The sequence below is a fragment of the Tupaia chinensis genome, unplaced genomic scaffold (genome assembly GCF_000334495.1).
Source record: "Tupaia chinensis unplaced genomic scaffold, TupChi_1.0 Scaffold000250_1, whole genome shotgun sequence".
NCBI lineage: Eukaryota > Metazoa > Chordata > Mammalia > Scandentia > Tupaiidae > Tupaia > Tupaia belangeri.
In genome coordinates this window covers 2,563,991-2,581,491 of record NW_006159730.1, presented here as the reverse complement: position 1 = coordinate 2,581,491, position 17,501 = coordinate 2,563,991, and the positions used below count along the sequence as shown (strand labels likewise).

Genomic DNA, 17,501 nt, shown 5'->3' with positions numbered 1-17,501 from the left:
CTCCTAGTTTTCATTATTTTGCCTCTGAAGATATGCCTGATATTTTGCCTCTGAAGATATGCCTGATCCTTAGGGTAGCTTTTTAGTTCATTATGAAGTACAATAAAAATAGTCAAAAGCTTTATTTTAAACCTAAATTATATAGAATTTTTGCCTTAAATAGTATACAGGTACAAGTGGAGGGTCAAATTATACGATTATTATTGAATATGTTTTATAACTTTTTCCCAAGCGCTTTATAAGGGATGGAAATTGGTCCCTGCCTCACCCTACCCCACTTCGTTATCCTCTAAAGATGTCTGAAGCCATGCATATTCTCCTTGATTATCTTTCATTTCAGGTGTACTGGTTCAAAGATGGGAAACAGATTTCTAAGAGAAACGAGCACTGCAAAATGAAGCGAGAAGGAGATGGGACATGTTCTCTGCACATTGAATCCACTACTAGTGAGGATGATGGCAACTACACCATCATGGCGGCCAACCCCCAGGTGGAGACACAGGTTCTGCGCCGTGCTGCAGAGGAAGGAGCAGTTGATGTCATTGTGAATGAGACGTGGAGAAGTGCGAGTTACTAAGGATTGCTGAGGAAAATGAATGAGAGGCATTGTGATCGTGTGTAACTAGAGCATAGTATCACACAACTTCAAAGACGAGTTTGCCACTGGTCAATCACTCAACCCTGAAGCTTTAATCAAAGGATATTAGTTCTATCCCTTTTTTTTTTCAGATTTATTTACATTTTATTTATTATTATTATTATTTTAAATTTGATCAGAGGCAGAGAGAGGGAAAATGAGAAAGCAAGTCACCAGGTCCAAGACTCAAGCCATGGTCAGTCATGTGGGATTCCAGCACCTTAACTACCATCCCACCTGCCGGCCCTGTACTATCACTCCTTTGTGTGTCTACAAACTCGTGGACTCACTTAAGAGTCATTAAATCGTTCTACCAAAGAATGATTTGTCATTTTTGTTCTGAGAATGGGAAAAGTACTTCATAAAGCTTGTGACTGTCCCACAAACTCATAGTGTCCTTTTAAAATTTTTTCCTTATTTTTAGTAAAAGTTGGAAAGTCATCATCTTTCAGCTTTTTTTTCTTAATTTGTTACAGGATGTGTGCACTCGCCAGAAAAAAAAAAAAAAACAGAGAGGGAGAAAGTGAGATAAAGTCAGAAATCACTCCCCAGGGAGATAACCACACCACGATCCCTTCTCCATCACCCTCCTCTCGGAATTTCGGGCATGCGCGCACACGCTTCTGATGTGCTTTTCAAGCTGCCAGGTCTGGGACTCAAACCATGCAGTTGGCCATGTAAGGTCCAGCCACCTTAACTGCCATACCATTTGGCTGGCCCCCACTTTCCTTTTCTGGATGAAGTGCGGTCTTAAAATTTTCTTAAAAGATATGGCAGAGTAAATATTTTCAATCTATTCAATTAGGAAGTACAGAGCTATCATTTCTACCCTTAGCTACTCTTCCAATTGAAATGTTAGTTTTGAAGAATCTCTATTCAGAAAATGTAAAAATATTTGGCCAGGCTCTCTACATTGTAAACACAAGTAGTGTTAAATGCACAAAAATTCAACTTTTTTTTCACATTTGTGCTCCGCTTGTTTCTCAGTTTAAAAATGAAATCATCGATACACTAAACAATACTCAATAAAAATCTCTCCCCTGGAATATTAACAGTGATTTAAGAAGTTGCATAATATTGCTTTCCTTCCTCTCCCCAAAGAAAAACTCATAATAGCCAAAGTTTTATAATGGTCTGGACCAGAAATTTTTATATAAATTGGAAAAAAAAAAGGCACTGTTTTTTGTTTTGTTTTTTAAACTCATTCCTTTTCTGTGTCTCAGGGGAGAATCAGCTGTTCTGGCCACTTGATGGTGCAGAGTTTGCCCATCCGCAGTCGACTAACCGCTGCCGGTCAATCTCACAGGTAAAAATTTAAGAATCTCCTTCTCTGGCCCCTCCCCAGTGCCCGCCCACCACAGAGAGCACCCAAGTATTGGATTTACAAATTGTAAAGGTATTTGTCCATCTTCAGCATCAGCATCACCTGGGGGCTTGCCCGAAATCTAGAATCTTTTTTTTTTTTTTTTTTTTGGGGGGGTTTTTTTTTTTTTGGGCACATGCGCCCCCCAGACAACAGAGACCAGAGAACAAGAAATCACCCCCCGGGGGGATGGTCACGCCGCAATCCTTTCTCCTCCATTCTCCTCTCGGGATCTTGGGCACACACGCACACGCGCCTGGTGTGAGTTTTAAGCCACCAGGTCCGGGACACGAACCGCGGTCGACTACGTGGGAGTCCAGCAACATAGCCATTACGCTAACTGCTGGTTCCCTGAAATCTAGAATCTTAAGTTCCACCTCAAACCTACTGAATCAGAATCTGCCTTTTAACAAGATCCCCAACTGGTTCATAAGCACATTCAAGTTTGAGATGCACTAGTCTCCGATGCACTTTTTTTTGTTTTTGGAGAGATTCTTGCCACAGGGCGCGTGCACTCACCAGACAGACAGAGAGAGACATAGAGACAGAAAGTGAGAAATCACCCCCCAGTGGAGATGGTCACGCCACAATCCCTTCTCCTCCATTCTCCTCTCGGGATCTTGGGCACACACGCACACGCGCCTGGTGTGAGTTTTAAGCCACCAGGTCCGGGACACGAACCGCGGTCGACTACGTGGGAGTCCAGCAACATAGCCATTACGCTAACTGCTGGTCCCTCCGATGCACTTTTAATGGTTAAAATTTTATAATCGTCAGTAGCACCTGTGCACATAATAGATCAATCAGACCCATTGATTTAAATTACCATCATGTCTTTATGAAACAGAAATCTTTAATGATTATATAGATACAGATGGAATCTTGTAGTTGTTGTCTCTGATATAGCAATTCATTTTGGGACCAGCCAATGGTGTAGTGACTAAAGTGCCGGACTTCCACATGGATGACCATGGTTCGAGTCCCAGACCCAGGAGCTTGAAACTCACACTGGGCATTTGTGTACATGCTCAAAAATCTGAGAGGAGAATGGGGGAGAAAGGATTATGACAGAGCAGTCTCCCCTGGGGAATGATTTCTCACTTCTGTCTCTCTGTCTATCCTGCAAGTGCAAATGCTCTATAGCAAAAATCTCTTTAAAAAGAAAGCTCCGTGTGTGTGTGTGTCTGTGTGTTTGTGTGTGTGTGTGTAAGCATGTCCAAAATCCTAAAAAGAGGTAGAAATGGAGAAGAAAAGATTGAAGCCTGACCATTACTTTGGGGTAAGGGTGCTTTCTCATTTTCCCTCTCTCCCTCTTTCTGTCTCTCTGTCTCTTTCTAGCAAGTGCATATGCCCTCTGGCAAATAATAAGAAGAAGACAATTAGTTTTCTCTCTGATTTTTCCTAACCACTAAGGAGCCTGGCTTTCCCCTTGAGACTTGTGGAGCCACGAAGTCTTAGCAAAGCATTCCATAGCTGCTGACACAGATGAATTAAAGGTGGCTTACCAAAGGAACAAAAATAGCGACCCATGTTTCAGATACAGTATTTCACCACCGTTGCAACTATACCTTCTTCTTTTTTTTTTTTTTTTCCTTCAAGAACAGCTGTTACTGTTGGTCAGTCTTATCCAGTTTAAGTTCACGATCATTTTGAGCAGTCTGCTATAATTCATAGCCAGGTTGAATTTTATGACTCAAAGACACAGGATTGCTGCTGCCTTGTTCAGAGTAATAAACAGGACTTTTCTTTTGGCTCTCATTTTAGGTTCAGATTGAATACTGATTTATTTGTTTACTTTGATGACTTTTGAACAACTGGTCACACCCACAGTGAGGGGAGCCGAGCCACTTAACCCAGAATAACTTCAGAGAGAAAGAAGCTAATGCCTGTTTATTTGATTACAGATATCACTAAATAATCCTATAATGGATGAGTTGTTCGTCACTTTGTTTTTCACATCAGCCCCACATATTTATTTCCTTATGCATTACTTGATTTTAATCCAGCAAGCCTTCCCCTACTCCCACCTCCCAAAAATATACCTGTTCTCCAGGTATAGCCAAATCTAAATGCCTTTAGTTGTGAATTTTTAAACTTTATTTATTATTATTTAAGTTTGCTATAGGACATGTGTACTTACCAGAGAGAGAGGAAAAGCGAGAAAGCAAGCCACCAGGACTCGAACCAGGGTCAGCCATGACCACTACACCATCTGCTGGCCCCTATAGTTGTAAATGTATAAGTTAGTGTCTATGTTTAATGCCTGAATATGTTTGTTGTTGTAGGGGCAGGTCCCGAGTGCAAGAAAGAGACAAAGAGCCCCTACAAGAACGCTTTTTCCGACCACATTTCCTGCAGGCTCCTGGGGATATGGTAGCTCATGAGGGGCGACTCTGTCGGCTGGACTGTAAGGTAGACCACAGCATCTGTCCTTGGTGCCAGATCTGCTCATATTTCGTGTTTGTTTTGCATGTATTTTTATTTGTACAGTTGTCCCTAAGTATCCCCAGGGAACTGAATTCAGGTCCCTCCATAGATACCAAAATCTGTGTATATGTAAGTCTCTTGTTAAAAATACGATAATATTTACATATAACCTATCCACCCATATACTTTAAGTCATCACTAGATGACTTATACTACCTAAGCAATATCCATGCTGTGTAAGTAATTGTTATGCCGTGTTGTTTATGGAATAATGACAAGTGAAACAAAAAAAATCTGTACATGTTCAGTACAGATGCAATTGACTTTTTGAAATACTTTCAACTGGTGGTTGGTTGAATCCACAGATGGAGAATTCACAGATATGGAAGACCAACTGTATTTTGTATTTTGTCTGTTTATTTACAAGGGAAGAGAGAATGAGGAAGGGAGAGAAATCACCCTTTTTCATAAGGCTCTTTTGGAGCAATTAATATAAGATGAAATCATTTCATGAAATTTTAAAATACTGGACCAGCAACTGGCATGGAGGTTAAAGCCCTGGATCTCACATGACTGATTCCACAGTTTGAGTTGTGAACCCAGCAACTTGAAAAATGCCATGGGGGACAAGTGTGTGTGTGCCCAAAATCCCAAGAGGAGACTGGAGAAGGGATTACAGTGTGGCCATCCCCCTGGTAGGGTGACCTCTCGTTTTCTCTCTCTCTCTGACAGAAGAGAAAGACACCCTATGGCAAAAAAGTAAACTAAAAACAAACAAACAAAAAACAATTCTTTTAAAATCTTTATAGCTTAATAAAAATTACATTGGTATTATATCATATTAACTCTGCATTTTTAGAGAGAATAAGAGCATAGAGAGCTCTTATATACCCCATGAAGTCAAACGTGATTTTGTTGCATGCTTGAAGTAATTCGTTGTAAGGTATAGCCTTTGAGAAAATTCTAGTCATGAAAACAGGTCTCCAAGGCAGTTGATGAGAACAGAAGCTGGCTTTTCATGCTAATCGACCTCTGTTGCCTTTAGCTATTCTTCATTCTAATTTTTCAACCAGAAGCTAGGTGCCAATTGAACAGTGTGGATATCTCCCAGTACAAAGAGAAATTCAACTCTTCTGCCCCCAAAATACAGAAAGCTATGGAATATTTAGGTGCAAATTAGGGAAGTCTCAGGCCGAACATCCATAAAGGGTCCTCTTCTGTAGGTGGTTCTTAATCTCTCAGTAATAGGCCAAATAATATTTGGATTAATTGTTACTTCTTCTCCCTTAACCCTGAACAATGGCTTTGTCTGGGTTCTATCCAGAGATTCTGCTTTAATATGATAAGGGGGGCCAGCAAGTGTTTAAAGGCACTCCTCATGGCTTGCTTTCTCACTTTCCCTCTCTCTCTCTCTTTCTCTCTCTCTCTGTCTCTGAACAAACTGGAAAATAATAATAAACAAAGTTAAATAAAATAATTCTTTTGAAAAAATATATGGTAAGGGGGAATGGGGATTTTTCAACTCAACCACATGATTATAATAGATAGCAGCCCTGGTTTGGTAGCCGCCTTGCTCTGGCCTCCATCTTGCTCACTGGGTATGTAAGCAACATGTCAGCTCCGATGTACAGCTGCCGTCTCTGACGTACTATAAATGAGATGCAGACCTATTTTATCTGTAGCTTTTCAATAATTTTTTATTCTAATCTAGAATATAACCGAACAGATCCATCCTCGTCGGAATGAATGTAAACACGTCATATATTAGGTCATCAGGAAAGTCCCGATGTGTTTTTCTATGCAAACTGCGTCATGACTTTCCCCCTGACCCAGTAGTTACGATTCATGTAGCCATTCATCCAGACCCCTCTTCTTTCAAGGCCCCTGCAGAGAGGCCTCTCAGCACCCCATGTTTTGTCTCACTATGTATTGTATTTGCTGCCAAACAAAGATAAAGAATTCAGACACCAAATAAATCTACCTGTTACCAATCTGTCCTCTGCCTCAGTTGTCCTGTTGTTCATTAGGTAAGTGGCTTGCCACCCCCAGAGCTGACGTGGCTGCTCAATGGCCAACCTGTACTACCAGACGCCTCCCACAAGATGCTGGTCAGAGAGACCGGAGTCCACTCTCTGCTCATCGACCCGCTCACTCAACGCGACGCAGGGACCTATACATGTGTTGCCACCAACAAAACCGGACAAAACTCCTTCAGTCTGGAGCTCACTGTAGTAGGTAAGGTTTGCCACTGGGACCCCTGAACATAACTCCTTGCAAAGCTATTGTCCATCTACGCAGAGTCTCTGACAGAAATTCTTGGTTCTTCACCCCATCAAGTCTTACCTCAGTTGCTCTTCCCTGTAGTAAGGGCCATATTTCCTACATAGCTCTCAGAGACACATCAATAATCTAAAAATGTAATGTGGTACCTTGTGCATATTATACCTGCAACAAATGGGAGCCATTGTAATACCTAATTAATCAAACAAATAATTGGCTGTTGCTGAATTCTGATGATTTGCCCTGCCCTGTAGTCCCTCATTCCTTGAATATAGTAGGCTTTTTTTTTTTTTTTTGAGAGTTTTTTGCTATAGGGCACGTGCAATCGCCAGAAAGATAGAAAGCGAGAAAACACCCCCCAGAGGGGATGGCCACACCTCAATCCCTTCTCCTCCATTCTCCTCTCAGGATCTTGGGCATGCACGCGTGCCCAGTGTGAGTTTAAGCCACCAGGTCCGGGACTCGAACCACGGTCAACTACATGGGAGTCCAGTGACATAGCCATTACGCCAACTGCTAGTCCCCATAGTAGGCTTTTTTCCCCCCCTAAACTTCCATGTCTTTGCATCCGTGGTCCTGGAAGGCCCTTCTTTGCCTAGCGACCTACCCCTCATTCTCTAAGGCCGAACGCAAATGTCACCACCCATGCACAGTGGATCCATCAGGCACAAGCACTCCTTCCCATCCTACCGTGTTTCTAAAGCTCTCAGAAAAGGAAGGACATATTCAGCACTTACATCTGTCTGTAATTGCCTCTCTGAAGAGACTCTGGCTGGTTCTTTGTATCTTTTTTTTTTTTTTCTTTTGAGAGGTTTTTGCTGTAGGGTGCAAGCGCTCCCTAGAAAGACAGAGACAGACAGAAAGCGATAAATCACCCCCCAAGGGGGATGGCCACGCCGCAATCTCTTCTCCATTTTCCTCTCAGGATCTTGGGCACGCACGCACACGCGCCCGGCATGAGTTTAAGCCACCAGGTTTGGAACTTGAACCCTAGTTGACTACATGGGAGTCCATCTGCTGGTCCCAGGTTCTCTATATCTCTAAGTGGACTCTGCCTAGCACAGGGAATGTGCACCACTACACAAATGAACCCATGTCTTTTAACATGATACAAACCAAACACTGTAACGCCTATAACAACAACAAAACATCAACAGCTGAGAAGTATCAGCGCTGCAGGGCAGGAGTCCAACCAGAATTACATTTCAGAATAGGCCAGCCTGTCCTCCATTGATTGAAGCAGGGACCCCACATGGCTGACCCTGTGATTCAAGTCCCAGACCTAGAGACTTGAAAACATTCCAGGCATGTGTGAGTGAGTGCCCCAAGTTCTGAAAAGGAGGGAGAAATTGAAAGGAAGGGATTGCAGTGTTACCATGCCCCATGAAGTGTCCTTTCTTGCTCTCTCACTCACTCTCTCTCTGGAAAGCACATGTACCCTCTGGAGTTTTTTTATTTTTTTTTAATTTCCAAACGTAGGAATTCTGGGGAACTGTTTCCTTCTGTTCTCGGTTTGGCCTCATGATTATCAAAGTGACTTCAGCATGCTACTCTCTCTAGGCTCAGGCTGTCTCCCCTATGATAATTTGCATCCCCTGTGGATCATGAAGTGGAATGATGTCTGCTGTGGGATGTGCTGAGATAATTGCTCCATTTCTTTTTTTTTTTTTTTTTTTCTTTTGAGGGGTTTTTCGCTATAGGGCGTGTGCACTCGCCAGACAGACAGAGAGAGACATAGAGACAGAAAACAAGAAATCACCCCCCAGTGGGGATGGTCACGCCACAATCCCTTCTCCTCCATTCTCCTCTCGGAATCTTGGGCACGCACGTACACACGCCCGGCGTGAGTTCTAAGCCACCGGGTCCAGGACGCGAACCACGGTTGACTATGTGGGAATCCAGCGACATAGCCATTACGCTAACTGCTGGTTCATGTCATTTCTTTTTTAACCATTTATGGAGCTTTATTAAGGCAGTGGTCCTTGCTAAGAGGCACAAGAAGTTTTCTGATAAGGAGACAAGGTGGGTACGTGTCCACTCTGCTAAGGTCTAGGACTATAGTGAACTTGAAGCATGAATTAGAAGGAACTTACTGTTCAATGAGAAATATTCTTCTCTTGCTCAGCCAAAGAGGTGAAGAAAGCACCCGTGATCCTGGAGAAACTGCAGAACTGCGGCGTTCCCGAGGGCCACCCGGTGAGACTGGAGTGCCGTGTAATAGGCATGCCGCCACCTGTGTTCTACTGGAAGAAAGACAATGAAACCATCCCTTTCACCAGAGAGAGGATCAGGTACATAGCCACCACTGCCAGAGGTATTTCCGCGTTCACTGAGGCTGGCGGGGCCACCTTCGAAAGTCTGGAGCATTTTCAATCTGGCTTCTTTCGCTTAAAAAGATGCATCTGGGGAACCAGCAGTTACCATAATGGCTATGTCGCTGGACTCCCACGTAGTCGACCACAGTTTGCGTCCCGGACCCGGTGGCTTAAAACTCACGCTGGGCGCATGTGCGTGGGTGCCCAAGATCCCGAGAGGAGAATGGAGAAGAAGGGATTGCTGCGTGACCATCCCCCCTGGGGGGTGATTTCTCGCTTTCTGTCTCTCTGTCTCTCTCTGTCTGTCTGGCGAGCGCATGCGCCCTATAGCGGGAAAAAAAAAAAAAAAGAAACAGAAAAAAACCTCTCCAAAAACAAAGAAAAGAAAAAAAGATGCATCTGAGCTTCCTTCACATCGCTGTGCATATCGAGAACTTATTCCTTTTTGTTGCTGGATGATAGTGCATTGTATGGATTCTCAGAGCTTTCCAACTTCAGTTATTTTCTTATTGGCAGAGGGCATGTGCACTTGCCAAAGAGAGAGTAAAGCACTCACCAATGGGGCGTGGTTGTGCCACAAGCCCTTCTCCACATCGCCATCTTATCCGCATCTGGGGCGTGCTCTTGTGCCCAGCATGTTTCTCAAGCCACAGGGCCAGGGTTGGGCTTGTTTGGCCATGTGGTCTCTGGCTCCCTATGTTCAGGGTTTAACTGTTGGGCTACAGCAGGCTCCCTAAAACTTTAAGTTTAAAAATATACAAGTAGGGACCAGCAGATGGCATAATGGTTATGTTGCTGGACTCCCTCATGGTCGACCGTGGCCTGAGATTCAGGCCTAGGGAACCAGTAGATGGCATAATAGTTACATTGCTGGACTCCCACATAGCTGACCATGGCTCGAGTCTCAGACCCAGTGGCTTGAAACTCACCGGGCATGTGCACATGCATGCCCAAGATCCCAAGAGGAGAATGGAGGAGAAGGGATTGCGGTGTAGTCATCCCCTCTGCATGGGGATGTCTCGCTTTCTGTCTCTCTGTCTCTCTGGTGAGCACACATGTCCTATAGCAAAAATCTCTTTAAAAAAAATACACACACACATACATATACATACACAAGTAATGTCTGAAGACCTCTGAGATTGTTTGTCATGTGTCATATTTTTAGTACCCAGTAAAGCTCTTTAAAATGAAAAATAAAATGTAAGGCCGCTTACTCTTTTTGCCACTCGTCACTAAATGGTGGTTGTGTAAGTAAGTTTAAGGACCCAATTTCTCAGAGTGGTTGCCCTGATTGTCCATCCCGGATCAACCTTATTTCTCTGCCACTTCAATTTTATACCACAAGGGGGCAAGCAAACAAAGGCAGTTTCTATAACAACACTTGGTATATAGAATTATTTTCCACAGTAAAAGGAATTTGTCCCAGAGGATGTTGTAGTGCCTGTTAGATTTCATAGAATTTTAGCATCTATGAACCATATACAGATGATATTGATATAGATTATTTATATCTATCTATAGATAGATAGATAGATAGATAGATAATATATAGATATATAAAATCTGCACTGTGAAAAAAATTATTCATGAATTTCGCAATGTTTTGCACCAAAAGAAATGTATACTTTTTTTAAAAAAGATTTATTTTTATTTATTTACTGTTATTATTTTTAACTCACCAGACAGAGACATTCAGAAAGAGAGGGAAAGTGAGAAAACACACTGGGCATATGCATGTTAGCCCAGAATCCTGACAGGATGGAGAAATGGAGGAAAAGGAATTGTGACGTGACTATGCCTCATTGGCTGGTGCTTTCTCTTTCTCCCTCTCTCCATCTTCCTGTCTGTCTCACCAGCAAACATGCCCCCAGCTTTAAAAAAAAAAAAAAAAAAAATGGGGCCAGCAGATGATGTAGTTGTTGTGTTGCTGGACTTCCACATGACTCACCACCATGACTGGTTTAAAGCCCAGACTCAGTGGCTTGAAAATCATGCTGGGCATGTGTGTATGCATGTCCAAGATCCTGAGAGGAGAAGGGAGGAGGAGAAGGGAGGAGGAGGGATTCTGTGGCGTGGCTATCTGCCTTCGGAGGTGATCTCTCACTTTCCCTCTCACTGTCTCTGCCTCTCTCTCTGATGAGCACGATGTGCATTCTAAGGCAAAAATCTAAAAAAAAAAAAAAACAGGTGTTTGCCTTAAGTCAGGTTCCCATTTTTTCCCTTCAGGAAGGAAAAGCTCTAGGTTTCTCTGAGCCCTAAATTTGACAAGGATACTCTGCCCATGGATAAAATATGAGTATATTCTCTCTTTTCCTCAGTATGCACCAGGACACAACGGGGTATGTCTGCCTCCTCATTCAGCCAGCCAAGAAGTCAGATGCTGGCTGGGACACGCTGTCAGCCCCGAACGAGGGCGGGCACAGAAGTCAGATGCTGGCTGGGACACGCTGGCAGCCAAGAACGAGGCCGGCATCGTGTCATGCACTGCGAGGTTGGACATATATGGTAAGTGAAATGTCTTTAGTTGGACAGCTGTATGTGACAGGCAGCTTATGTACATTTTTAAAATTTTTTATTTAACTTTATTTGTTTATTTGACCAGAGAGAGAAAGTGAGAAAGCAAGCTGCCAGGTCTGAGACTTGAACCGTGGCCAGACATGTGGGAGTCCAGCATTTTAAGCACCAAGCCACCTGCTGGCCCCCAAGTATATTTTTTTAAAAGATAGGTCTAGTATTTTCCATAAATGAATTAATTAGATTAAATATACTTGAGTGTTTAAGAAACTTTTTTTTTTCTTTTTGGAGAGATTTTTGCTATAGGGCATGTGTACTCGACGGAGGGACAGAAAGTAAGAAATCACTCCCTAGGGAGGATGGCCACTCCACAATCCTTTCTCCTCTGTTCTCCTCCTGGGATCTTGGGTACGCACACACACACATGGCCAGCGTGAGTTTTAAGCCACCAGGTCTGGCACTCCAGCTGCGGTTAGCCATGTGGGAATCCAGCAACGGTACCGCCCATCTGCTGGCCCCAAGGAATGGACATCTCATCCTAGTTACCTCAAGGTTTTTGCATACTTTTTCATTTTAATAAGAGTCTAACCTTCTTCTGAAAGAGGGCTTCTAATACTAGTAAAACGGCTAGTCCAGAGCTCACAGGTGCCTGTGCTTCTGACAATTCCACACCTGCATGCTGTCTCTTTGCTGCCGTGGCCCACCCACTACAACTCCCCATGGCTTGTGATCCCCAGCAGGGTTTTCCAGATCCCATTCATTTGTTTATTCATTCAACAAATCTGCATTGGTCAGACTTCTCTAATAATAGTTATCCTAATAATAACAATATCTGTCAAATGACATTTGTATAATGATTTGTAATGAACAAAATCACACCCTTATGTTTTCCTAGACCCATGTGATTATTATAATTGTTAACTGCTGAAAAGATACTGAAGCCCAGAGAAGCTACTGATTGAGTGCTAGGAAGCAAATTCAGGTCTTTGTATTGCTCCATTGAACCATGTTTCTAATTTTCAAAGTGATCTAAGAAATTAATTTTTTAAATTCATCTGTGCACTCTATTCATCTCCTCTACACTTTAAAAAATTATTTATTATTGTTATTTTTCAAAATAATTATTTTATTTAACTTTATTTATTTATTTATTTTAATTTGACCAGAGAGTGAGTGAGAGAGAGAGAGAAGGAAAGTGAGAAAGAAAGCCACTAGGTCCGGAATTGAACCACAGTCAGCCATGTGGGAGTCCAGCACCCTTAGCCACCATACCGCCTGCTGGCCCCTATTTTATTTATTATTATTTTTAAAGTTTTGTTATAGGGCACTTGCACTCACCAGAGAGAGAGAGAGGGAGAAAGCAAGCTACCAGGTCCAGGACTCAAACCGCAGTTGGCCATGTGGGAGTCCAGTGCCTTAACCACCACACCACCTGCTGGCCCTCCCCTCTACTTCTTGACATTAACTGGTATTTTTGGAGACATCTTCTTTAACCCAAAAAAGTAGTTCTTTATTTCTTTTCTTTTTTTTCCTTTTTTCCCCAAATTGGTTAGATCTATAGTTTTTCAAATTCATAACTATTTTGATATCATTAACCAGAATAACAAGTAAGATGAACTCCGTCTAGAACCTGAGGGCCCTGCTACTTTTCAGTGCACACCAAGTGTCCCTTTAATTAAGTACTGTACAGAAAGGGCCTTGGCCTGTCTTTTTCTCTAGGTCTCATTCTTGGAAATAATAGATAGCTTTTCGATAATTTCTTTATCCTTAAGATTCCACTTTGAGAGAGGCTGATACAAATATACTTTTTCCTTAGGAGAGAGAGGTCAGTGTTAAGTTTCTTAATCCAGGTTAAGTCTGACTGTTCCTACTCTTCACACATCAGAAAGCAATAGGTCGGGCCTGGCCCTATTGCCTAGCAGTTAAGGGAGCTGGGTCCCTCATGGCCAGCTGTGATTTAAATTCCAGCCTGGCAGCTTGAAAACAACTAGGCGCACGTGCATGCCTACCCAAAATCCCAACAGGAGAGAGAAATGGGAGGAGAAGGGACTACAGCATGACCACACCCAACTGGGGACTGCTTTTTCCCTCTCTGTCTCTGCCTCTGGTGAGTACATACATATTCTGTCAGAAAAAAAAAAAAAAAAAAAGGCACTAGATCTCCAATTGAGAAAGTCCGTACTCTTAAGTCCTGACACTGGTGACTTGTCCCAGTCCTGTCCTCCAGGGGCTAAGTCCCAGTTCAGCGGGTCCTGTCTCACCTCTCCCTAGTTTCGGTCCTGACTCCACAGCACCAACAGCAGGAGGTGCTGTTTCCCTGGTCTCCCTGGGGCGGGACTGAGGTAGGGAAGGGGATGGAGGACTTGGACTAGAATCAGTTCATAAGCCTCCCCCCACCACTACCACCACCACACTTCCTGCCTCCTGAGCAGGCTTCCTGCTCCCTTCTGAAGGAAGAAAAAGACTGCTCAGGGTTGGCCTTACTGAGTGCCTGCTCGTTAGCAGAATCGCTGTAGGTTTTCTCCTCAGTTCCGCAGCTTCCAAAATTTGATGTTCTCAGTTCATTCAGTGATATTTAGATTGTTTTCCTGTGACGGTAACATTATTTTGGTGTGTTTTTCAGCTCAGTGGCACCAGCAGATCCCACCTCCCATGTCTGTCCGACCCGGTGGTAGTCGCTACGGATCTCTCACCAGTAAAGGACTTGACATTTTTTCGGCCTTTTCCTCCATGGAGAGCACAATGGTGTATTCATGCTCTTCTCGGAGCGTGGTGGAGAGTGATGAACTTTAAGAATGCCTGGGTACCTGCCGTGTGAGGGTGCAGACTGTGGAGGGGAAAGGAGGACAAGGCAGACGTGGTGGTTTCCAAGCCACTGGATTTGAGTAAGTGCCCACATCGCTGAACCTGTGGCAAGGAGGGCTTGGATAAACTGGCAGGGACTCTTGCAGTCTCAGCTAAGGGAGAGATGCAAGACTGTGCCTTTTAAAGAGCCCAACAAAAGCTTGAGAAGATAATGCACGCGAACCAAAGATGTCATAACAATTGTCATCCACTGCTTTGGGAAAAAACTAGCAAGTTCCCTCCCCTATTCCCTGTGTGTTAGGGATGTTTAGGCCCCACAAGGAACAACAAGGGGCCACAAGCCTGGGCTGGGAGGAGTTAGTAGTGACCTTAGCATAAATCACCAAACAATGCCAAGGAAAAAGGCGAGGAGGTCACTATCACTGTTCATTGACTACATCCATAGTGGGTGAATTCATTAAATCCTCTTTCCGCATTAGGAGGTCCTGATATACAACTCACATAGATGGAGAATACTTTTGACTTGCCCACCTGGGCTGTACTGAGCCATATAATAAGGTGCCAAAATGTGCTTGAGCTACAAAAAGCTTATGGAAACACACAATATTGCACAGGGCGCTTCTTCTGTGGCCAGGCAGAACCCCAGCCTGTTGCACCATTTTCTTTGGGATGGCGACTGGTTTCTCTTCTTTCTGACTTTGCCCATCCCTAGACTCTAGAACTAAAGGGTTGTTAATAAACCAATCAGAAAGATCTTCTGCGGAGTCACCTTTTAAACTACTGGCTTCATTTGCCACTTCCAAAACGTGCAAGAGTCATCCTCCTTTGCCCATGAAATACTGACCCATGCATGTCTCACCACTCCCCAAAAGTCCAGAAGTGTAGGAGGCAGTGAGGGAGGAAGAGATGCCAAGTAAGAAAAGTAACCAAGGAGTGTTGTTCTTTTACTCGTCCCAGCAGAGCAGCAGTTGCAAAAGGAGAGATTCTAAGTAACTGTGAACCACATTGAGGTCATTGATCAAACTGCATTTTCTATGTAGAAAATATTATGCTAACTGGGAAAGTGGGAGAAGAGGGGAGTGTGCATCTTCATTCTAATTTACAAATTTAAAGTCTGCCTCTCAACTTAAGGAATTTTTTGACTTAAGATAATTGCAATAACCCTGGTGTCTAGAAGAGCACCCAGCACGAAGTAGACATTCAACAAGTATTTGCTGGATTAATGAATTTTATATCAGACATAGAAATCCATAATTCATGCACTAGTCCAAAAATGTCCCTAGGAATGGTCATCATAGCATAGTTTGTCCCACGCTCACCAGGGAAATGAATTAGAGATGTCTGCTATCAACTCTCTGTCCTCAGATCTCTGGGATTCTCTGAACCAGGCACCTACAGCTGGTATCTTCTTCAAGTAAAAACATAGTAATTGCTTAGAAAGGCTTGAAACGTTCTTTATGCCAAGGCAAGGATTTCCAGCATAGAAATCATTTTTATTTTTAACTTGCTGTAGGTGGCATGTGCTTGCCAGAGAGAGAAAGTGAGAAAGCTCCGTCAAGTGGGGATAACCATGTCACAGTCCCTTTTCCATTCTCCTCTTGGGATCTTAGGTATACATGCCCAGAGAATTTTTCAAGCCGTGGGGGTCCCCTAGACTCAAATAGCAGTCAGCCATGTGAAATCCAGCTGCCTTAACTATCACACTACCTAGCAGGCCCCTAAAAATAAATCCTTTCATTCAAAAAATCATTTGTGTGTCTACTCTATATAAGATGCTGTGCTGGGAACCAGCAGTTAGCGTAATGGCTATGTCGCTGGACTCCCATGTAGTAGACCACGGTTCGCGTCCTGGGCACGGTGGCTTAAAACTCATGCCGGGTGCGTGTGCGTGCGTGCCCAAAATCCTGAGAGGAGAATGGAGGAGGGGATTGCGGCGTGACCATCCCCTCTGCGGGGTGATTTCTTACTTTCTGTCTCTCTGTCTCTCTCTGTCTGTCTGGCAAGCGCACGCGCCCTATAGCAAAAACCTCTCAAAAAAAAAAAAAAAAAAGATGCTATGCTAGATACCGCAGAGACACTGCTATGAATAAGACACAGTCTCTGCCCTCAGGGAGCTTACAGTCTAGCAGGGGAAGTAAGATTTAAGGCATGTTGGGGCTGGCAGGTGATGTGGTGGTTGAGGCACTGGACTCCCACATGGCCAACCATGGTTCGAGTCCTGGAAATGGTGGCTTGCTTTCTCAGTTTCTCTATCTCTGTGTCTCTCTGGTCAAATTTTTAAAAATAATAATAATAAATAAAATTAAATAAGTAATTACTTTTAAAAAAGATTTAAGGCATGTATAATGCTGCTCCTTAAAGCAAAATTTATTCTTTGGCAAATAAGTTTCTAGTGCTCTCCACCCTTTTAAAAATAACTTTAAAAATTATCTTAATTCCGGGACCAGCAGATGGCATAATGGTTATATCACTGGACTCCCACATAGTCTACCACAGTTTGAGTCCAGAACCCGGCAACTTAAAACTCATGCTGAGCACTTGTGCATATGTGTGCTCAAAATCCCAAGAGGAGAATGTAGGAGAAGGGATTTCGGTGTTACCATCCTCCCTGGGGAGTGATTTCTCACTTTCTGTCTCTATCTCACTCTATCTCTCCAGCAAGCACATAGACCCTATAGCAAAAATCTCTCTAAAAAAAAAAAAAAACCTTGGGACCAACAGTTAGCGTAATGGCTATGTCTCTGGACTCCCACGTAGTCGACCGCGGTTCGCATCCCAAACCCAGTGGCTTAAAACTCACGCCAAGGGTGTGTGCATGCGTGCCCAAGATCCCGAGAGGAGAATGGAGAAGACGGGATTGCAGCGTGGCCATCCCCCCTGGGGGGTGATTTTTCACTTTCTGTCTCTCTGTCTCTTTCTGTCTGGCGAGCGCATGCACCCTATAGCAAAAACCTCTAAAAAAAATCTTATTTCCAATCTTTATTTCTTTTTTAAAGAATTATTTTATTTTAACTTTATTAATTAATTTATTTTAATTTGATCAGAGAGGGACCAAGTGAGAGAGTGAGAGAGAGAAAGTGAGAAAACAAGCTTCCAGGTCCAGGACTCAAACCATGGTCAGACATGTGGGAGTCCAGTGCCCTTAACCACCACACCATCT

General features: G+C 43.4%; 1 protein-coding gene across 1 annotated transcript in view; it reads left to right on the top strand.

Annotated features, from left to right (window-relative positions):
* Nucleotides 1-15,889, top strand: part of MYPN (myopalladin) — a 96,362-nt gene extending 80,473 nt beyond the window's left edge. The window contains exons 13-20 of the mRNA XM_006148947.1: nucleotides 341-490; nucleotides 1,861-1,943; nucleotides 4,286-4,412; nucleotides 6,455-6,662; nucleotides 8,833-8,998; nucleotides 11,341-11,435; nucleotides 11,477-11,527; nucleotides 14,160-15,889. Coding sequence (XP_006149009.1) covers nucleotides 341-490; nucleotides 1,861-1,943; nucleotides 4,286-4,412; nucleotides 6,455-6,662; nucleotides 8,833-8,998; nucleotides 11,341-11,435; nucleotides 11,477-11,527; nucleotides 14,160-14,329 — 1,050 coding nt within the window. The 3' untranslated portion in view covers nucleotides 14,330-15,889. The remainder of the gene's footprint in view (nucleotides 1-340; nucleotides 491-1,860; nucleotides 1,944-4,285; nucleotides 4,413-6,454; nucleotides 6,663-8,832; nucleotides 8,999-11,340; nucleotides 11,436-11,476; nucleotides 11,528-14,159) is intronic.
* Nucleotides 15,890-17,501: the final 1,612 nt, after the last annotated feature.